Source organism: Cricetulus griseus, chromosome 5 (assembly GCF_003668045.3).
Source record: "Cricetulus griseus strain 17A/GY chromosome 5, alternate assembly CriGri-PICRH-1.0, whole genome shotgun sequence".
Taxonomy (NCBI): domain Eukaryota; kingdom Metazoa; phylum Chordata; class Mammalia; order Rodentia; family Cricetidae; genus Cricetulus; species Cricetulus griseus.
This window is the reverse complement of record NC_048598.1, coordinates 183,044,499-183,052,402: the sequence shown is the minus strand read 5'-3', so window position 1 is coordinate 183,052,402 and position 7,904 is coordinate 183,044,499. Positions and strand designations below refer to the sequence as shown.

The 7,904-nt window shown below is 51.5% G+C and overlaps 1 protein-coding gene across 10 annotated transcripts in view; it reads left to right on the top strand.

The window, feature by feature from the left end:
- The window catches only part of Tecpr2 (tectonin beta-propeller repeat containing 2), a 90,659-nt gene extending 83,274 nt beyond the window's left edge, over positions 1–7,385 (top strand). For all 10 annotated transcript variants that reach the window (XM_027416612.2, XM_035445378.1, XM_027416617.2 and 7 more), the window contains 3 exons: positions 2,709–2,850; positions 3,286–3,435; positions 3,917–7,385. In XM_027416612.2, coding sequence (XP_027272413.1) covers positions 2,709–2,850; positions 3,286–3,435; positions 3,917–4,071 — 447 coding nt within the window. In that variant the 3' untranslated portion in view covers positions 4,072–7,385. The remainder of the gene's footprint in view (positions 1–2,708; positions 2,851–3,285; positions 3,436–3,916) is intronic.
- Positions 7,386–7,904: the final 519 nt, after the last annotated feature.

The following is a 7,904-nucleotide window of genomic DNA, read 5'->3' as shown; positions in this document are numbered from 1 at the left end:
GTCCTAGAAATCACTCTGTAGACCAGGCTGGCCTTGAACTCGTAGAGATCCACCAGCCTCTCCCTCCCAAGTGCTGGGATTAAAGGAGTCCTCCACCATGCCTGGCTCAGGTGACCTTCTTATTTCAGGACCTGAGAATCCTCACTGTGGCCCCAAACAACTCCCTCAGCCCACATTGGGCTTTTCTCCTCAACTTTGGAAGGTGTCCACAGGGATGCTTCAAGGTCACAGTAGTATCTTAATGTCCTGGTGATGGAGAGAGGAATGGCTGCTCCTGCAAGGGGCTGCTCAGGAGCAGGGAAATGTGGCCTTGGTTGTTTTGAGTGATGAGGAATGATCCTGGGGCTTTCTCATTTAGAGCATGGGACAGCATCCTCTTCACTCCTGTATTTAAAGCAGACAGTAGCCACCAGCAGCCCCTTTGATCTGTAAACATTGAAGCATATTGACGGCTATAATTAAACTACTCCAGAAAGGGAACTTGGTTCCTACAACCTCTACCATATAGGTTTTTAAATGCCACTTAACAAGTGTGCACAGATGCACCCACAGGTATATCCTTTTCTCTTAGCTTACCAAGATCCTATTATGTTCTTAATGGTTCCATATTATTCTTGAATCTTTAAAACTTTTTATCACATTTAGCTGTCTTGTGGGAGGGGGTCATGCTACAACACACACGTGCAAATCAGAAGATAACTTGAAGAAGTTATTTCTCTCTCTCTGCCATGTGGGTCCTGGGACTTGGCTTTGTGGCAAGTGCCTTGACAAATGAGCTACCTTGTTGATCCTTTTTCTTAAGCTATATACTCTATTGCAAAAGTTGCAGTCTTTGTTCCATTTTTTAAAAACTTATATGAAGTCTTAAAACTAAGCCAAAATTTTAGCTTTTGCTCCTTTTTTAAAATAATTTTATTTTTATTTTACATTCGTTGGTGTTTTGCCTGATGTTTGTCTGTGTGAGGGTATCAGATCCCCTGGAACAGGAGTTAAAAACAGTTGTGAGCTGCCATGTGGGTGCTAGGATTTTAACAGTGCTCTTAACCCCTGAGCCATCTCTCCAGACCCCACTTTTTACTTCTGTATTCACTTGAAATGTTTGTAGACTCACGCATGCCTATGGTCAGCATGGCAGACAGGCAGCACTAACGTGTGTGGACAGGCTGGGCCCAGGGCCCCTCTTCTGTGTCAGTGCTGTGGGCTCCAGCAACCCACCTTCCTCACTCTGCCCGGTTGCAGAATGGGACAGCCTCTTCTCTCTCTAGTCTTGGCCTGTCACCCTCTAGGATTGGGACTTGACCTAGATCAGTCCTCCTCAAAATGTATACTTCATGATCCCATGCTATGGGCTAGAATAGGCAGCACGTGGTTAAAGTGTGGAGTAAACATTTTGCTTAGAGGAGACGCCCTAAGGCATATTGTTTGGGCACAACCAGCACTGCAAAGCTGGGCCCAAGCAGCAGACACAGCTCTTGTGCTGACCCCAGGCATTCAACTGCAGAGCTAGAAGCGACAGATGTCTGTGGCATATGTACCCTTTGGCCCTGCTTGACCTACAAGTTGACTTTTGAAAGTAACTCCAGTTTCTTATGCTGCTATTTTATGTTCCCTGTGACAGACACTGCAGGTCATGCAGAGCCCCGTGGCATCTGCTACAGCCCTATACTCTACAGCCTTGACTCTGATAACCCTTCTTTACCTACTGTCCACAGAACAGATGCCTCCGTCTGCCTTCTCTATTTCCCCGCTCCGTCCTCACACACATTTCCTTCGTGCATTCAGTCAGTGATGGGCACAAGTCACCACTGAGAGTGGCCAGTGGGTGAGAAGTGTGGCAGGCTGTGAGTAGACATTCAGGGATGGGTGGCTCTCCACAGAGGGTGCCCTGAGTCTGGCAGCTCGAAGCATGCACCATATCCACATTGATGGCATCCTGGAAAGCAAGATGCAGGGCAGGGACCACATGTCTGTGAGTCACCAGCCAGAACCCAGAAAACGAGAGCCCTGAGAGGGCTTGCAGCAGAGATGCATCCACACGGGGACAGCCAGACCTTGAAGGTTTTGGTTGCTCACCTGGACTCTAGGTCACTGTGAAGCATGAGGGCTTGGTTACTCTGCAGAGTGGCCCGCCCTGGCACAGCAAACAGCATTGGACGATTTGCTCTTGCCTATGAAAAGTTGACGGGCACCATGGCAGGTTGAGCTACACAAAGGAGCAGTACGGACAGGAGGACTAACAGAGTAAAAGGGAAGCCTCTAGGTAGACATCAGGGCCCAAGTGAGCCTGGCCAGGCTGGAGGCTACCCATGTGCCTGGTGGCTGTGAGGATGGCCAGGGGCAGGAGGTGTATGCAGGAGGCTGCAGTGCCTTTCTTTGTGTGTCCCGCTGGGCTGGACCGCGTGCGGCTTTTCATCCCCCTTCCATTTCTTCTCACGTTGCCTCCCTCCCTTATCCAGCCCACTTCTGCCTTTCTGTGTCGCCAGCTGAAGTTCTCGGGTTGTCTGGTTGGGTACCCCACAATGCCTTTTGTTTCCTGTGAGACTGCATGCCTGGTGCAGAACACCAAAAAGCCCATCCAGCTTTGCCCTTCTGCTTGTGACTGCTGCCCCACCCAACCTCGTGCTGGACTGGCTTTCTGCCGTCATTGGCGTGCCTCCAGCTCCCTAAACCTCTTCCCTTCTCTGAGGACTGCCTCTTCCTGTTTCCAGCCTGCTGGGGTCACCTTGGTCAGCGTCCATTCTAGTCCCAATGACCAGATGCTGTGGGCCCTGGACAGCCGATGGAATGTGCATGTGCGAACTGGAATCACTGAGGAGATGCCTGTGGGGACAGACTGGGAGCATGTGCCAGGTAGGGACAATCCAACAGCTATCCCATGGTCCCTCACACAGCCACAGCTGTATTTGTCACCACAGCTCATGGGGCCAGGCAAGACAGGAGCTGCAATTCATGTGAGGCTATTTAACTTGAGGTCTCAGCCCATTGTCGGTAAGACAAGCTGTCGCCCACCCAGTGGCCACATGGAAGTCCTTGGTATCCCGTTGGGTCTGAGATGTTCTGAAGCAGGAGCCAGGAACCCAGGCCAGCTCTGTGGGTTTGTGGGAATACAGCTTTCTCAGTGCGCAGACCCATCTGTGGCTGGGGTAGCCTGCTGGGGTCCCAGGACCACACAGTGTCACCACAAAGAAGACCTGGTGGTCAATACAATGTCTATAGAGAGCAGCGCCAGGAAGGGGGCTCTGTCCAGTATGCTACAGAGATGAGCTGATACCCAGTTGCCCACAGGGTTACAGGCCTGCCAGCTGGCACTGAGTACCAGGACCGTGTGGGCCCGCTGTCCAAATGGTGACCTCGCCCGCCGATATGGCATCACAGACAAAAATCCTGCTGGGGACTACTGGAAGAAAATTCCCGGAAGTGTGTCGTTTTTCACAGGCAGGTGCTGGGGCATGGTAGACTCAGTGTCTCCTGGGGGGAGGGGTGCATGTGTGGAGAGTCTACCCCAACTCAGCTCCACATCCAAAGCCAGAGCCAAGGACAAGGCCCACCTGTGGGAGAGATGTAGACAGGGGTTCTGAAAGTCACCTAACAGGAACAGGATGCTGCACTGCTTGGGACAAACTGCTGGTGCAGCTCCTTAGACTTGTCATCCCAGCACCTGAAGGGGGCTGAGCAGGGGAGGCTGTTGGGAGTTCCAGGCTAACCTGGGGTATATAATGAGTGCCAGGCCAATCTGGGCTACAATATGAATCTCAAAAATAACCCTAAAAATTAAATTGAGTGAACAAAACACAAGTTGGGGAAATGGCTGGCTCTTCCCCATATCTGAGCCAGAATGTTACCAAGTCCAAACTGGACCCAGGACCCTTTGTCTCAGACGATAATACAAGACTGTGACTGGCTGTCATCTTTGCAGTGACTTCATCAGATGAGCTGTGGGCAGTGGGCTCCCCTGGCTGTCTTCTCCAGCGACTGACAAAGACGTTCAGCCATTCACACAACACCCAGAAGAACAGCCAGACAGCTGCCCCCCACCCGGAGGACCTGGAGGACGAGTGGGAAGTCATCTGAAAAAGAAGCCCAGGCGGCCAGCCCGGGAGGAAACAGGCTGTGTGATAGACGCTGCCGGTCCCAGTGACTCTCTTACGGACACGCCTCATCCACCAGGCTGGACACCTCACACTTGCACTCATCTGTATTTGTTTCTTTCCGTCTCATTCCAGAACTCACAGCCTCAGCTATGCACCCGGAGCTGTTGCTGTAGCAGCAGCACCTCTGACCTCTTGCCAAGGTCACCTCCAAGTGGGAGCAGTGGCTGTTGCTGCTCAGTTGCATGCACTGGTTACCTGTGCACCACAGTAAATTCTCTTCAGCAACTGCAGATCCTGGTGTGGGGGCCAACAGGGAGCCAGGAAGCGTCGGGCACCAGTCCATCCCAGAACCCCAGGCCAAACAGGTCAAAGTTCACAGCCATTGGATGTGTGCAGTGACAGTGCTGACGTTCATCCCAGGGTCCCTCACATCTGTCCGAGAGATCCAGGCCACAGTGTACGCCCCAGGCAGACATTCCAGGTGGGAAAGTACCCATCCAGGATGGGGGTGATGAACTGTGCAAGCTGTACACGCACGCACAAATCCATGCCTCCTCACATTGCCCACACTCAGGGTAGCTGTCCACCTCCTGCCCACGTCGGCCAACACAACAGCCAATCAGCCAGATAGAACACAGAGGTGCCCACATGGCCCATTTAGTGCAGCACATGGTGCTGATGAGACACAGGCGCTGAACTAATCTAGAGACATCTTTGGGAAAACATTTGACCAGTGTGCTGGTGGGCATCTCAAGCCAGGCACTTCCTCAGATGGTGAATCTAGTAATTGCCTTTTTGTTTGCTGGTTACAAACCTGAATAAGATACCTCATTTTAAATGAAATCTCACAAATTTAGAAGATAAATGTATCTTCTGAAAACAGTGAAGGTCTTTTGTTCCTTCAGAAGGTTTATCCTAAGCCCACCTTGTCCTGGCTATAGCTTTGCCAGGGTGGCCATCCCCTATCGTATCCCCACCCAAGAGCAGCCAGTGTCTTCAGTGGGCATAGCATTGACTCCCTAGCAGGTGGGAACAGTGCCTCCTGCTCACAGCTGCCATGTCCCATCACAGCGGTCAGGACAGCGGCACTCTTTCCTCAGGCATCTGAGCTTCAGGGCAGGCTGGTCACTATGTGTCCTTCCTGGAGCCTGCTGCCCCACCCAGGAGGTCCCTGTTACTGCTCCACACTGGCTGCTTTTTTCAGTCCTCCTGGACCCAGGCGGTTACTTGATGTCTGTTTTCTACTAAGCATGTGTCAGGACCCCCAGTCCCAGGTGAAGGCCCAGCCGTCGTGAAGCAGAGGCTTCCGGGTCTCAGCAATGATGAGCTACTGAGGGCCTTGACTGCACTTCATTTTATAGACTCCTTTTTATAAGAGCTCGGTGACAGCAGAGGCAGCCCCAGCTGGGCTGTACCTCTTCTGTGAACGGTGTGCCTTGCCTGGCTCCTCACAGTGGCGTCACCCCCCCTAAGCCCATGGGACGACAGTGCAATTAAACCCGTTAAGTAGACACTTTGAAACTACTTTGAGCTTCAGTGCTTTATATGATTCTCTTTTTAGTTTCAAATTGTAGTTGTGCTTTGAGATCATGAAAAATATTAGACTTTTTGCAAATGTTGTGCCTGATGATTGAGCTGGGTGGGCCTGCAGAAAGCCCGCCAGCCCAGCCACAGTGCAGCTGAGCGCCACAGCCTGGTCTCGGGACCTGGATAGTGTTGGGCCAGCTTCCCGGTGGTATAGTCGACACACCCTCTGGCAGCCCTGGAGAGAATCCCAAAGAAGGGCTGTCCCAAGACATTACTCTTTCATGGTTGTTTTGACAGTCTTATGTAGCCCAGGCTGGCCTCCAATTCACCATGTAGCTAGCCAAGGATGGCTTTTTCTGACCTTTCCGACTCCACCTTTCAAGTTCTAGGATTACAGGTGTGCACCACCACATCCTGCTAAGATGTCAGACCCCATGCAGTGAAGGAAGTCTCGGTATAGCTCACTTTCATAGACCCCCAGGTTACTGGTCAGGTCTTCTAGCTCCATGTCCCCTCTCTAGAGCCTCAATCTGTGTTCACAATCACATAGTAAACATGGGCCAGGACCTAGCTTAGTGAATCTGCTGTCCTGTGCTGATGCCACAAACTCCTGGAGTCACCCCAGCAAGTCAGGTACAGCCCAGACGATGGCCGGGCCTCACCACGAGCACCAGGGAGCACCCTGCAGTCAGGATCACAGCACCCCGCCCCCATTGCCGGACACGGCTGCTGTGCCTGCCGTTTCCATTTAGCACAGAAAACCTGCCTTCGCCTTCTAGAGGGCAAGGGCTTTGTACACCCAAATAACAGGACAGCCACAGAAAACCCTTATGGCGAATTTTACGTATTCAAAATGTAGAGCCTCTAAGTCAGAAACCCACATGGGGCTGGGGATGTGGCTTAGTGATGGACCTCCCATGCACACCACAACACAGGGCAAAACCCTGCACGGACCCCGAGCATGCCTGCAATCCCAGCACGCAGGACACAGAGTCCGGATTGCTACACGCTCCAGACCAGCCTGGACCACATAGTAAAGGCCTGTCTCAAAAACACTAAAGTTAAAAGTAAAGTAAGTGAGAAAGGAGCATGATTGCCACAAGTGTGGCACCTATGTTGAATGTTCACTGTAAGAGCTTCTCCAAACCAGTAGGAACAAACACGACACAGGTGGGCACAGGAGGTGAAGCGCCTCACCAAAGCAGCCCCCCGTAAGAGACCCAAAAGGCACAGCCCTCTGGCAGAGCCTCTGATGGGCCTTTGGTCCGAAACACCCCACACTTTTGCCACCTCTGAAAATCTTTCAAGAACAAAGTCAGAGCTGGGATGTAACACATAGCCCAGGGATCCAGCACCGCCTAGCACGCTGCCGTCCCCAGGTTGGGTTCCCAGAATGGCAACAAAGAGCAAAATAGGGAAGGTGCCACTGTCGGGGAACTTGAACACGTGCCTGTAATGCCACAGGACGTATGCCATCAGGGCACACTGTGGGTCCCACCCCACGGGGATCTTAGGGTGAAGCTCTTGTGGCCTGTCACTACAGCATGGCTTACAGATGGAGGAGGAGGAGGACATTGTGTGGAGGGGCACTTCTGGTGCCTCCCCCTTCAGGAGGGTCGGAGAGACAAGTTCTCACTTGGGACGAGCAGCTGGCCAGTGATTGTTTCCAAGTTGTGTCTTTTGTATCCTTTGAATGTTGAGCCATGTAAATGTATTATTTATTTCAAAACTAAATAAATTTACATTTTAGAAATCCAATTCTCTTAATTTTGCAGTATTAACAGTACTTGAGTCAAATATCACAAAATCAACACCACAGTTTTAAAAGCCTTTTGGGGCTGGAGAGATGGCTCAGAGGTTAAGAGCACCGACTGCTCTTCCAGAGGTCCTGAATCCAATTCCCAGCAACCACAAGATGGCTCACAACCATCTGTAATGAGATCTGGTGCCCTCTTCTGGCCTGCAGGCATCCATGCAGGCAGAACACTGCATACATAATAAATACATAAATCTTTGAGAAAAAGTACTGAATCATGGGGCTGGGGGATGGTTCATTGTAGAACACTTGCTTACTGTGGTTCCATCTCCCTAGCATTGCCCCCACACCCCCCAAAAAAACCTTAGATGCTTGACACTAATGGGCAAACAGCAGTGTGACCAGTGTCTTCCCCCAAGGGAGACCAGTCATGCTCAAACCTGGACTTTCCCCCCAAATCCCAGTGTTCATGCTGGATTCTACTTACTTGTATGGGTGTGTGTGTGTGTGCGTGTGTGTGTGTGTGTGTG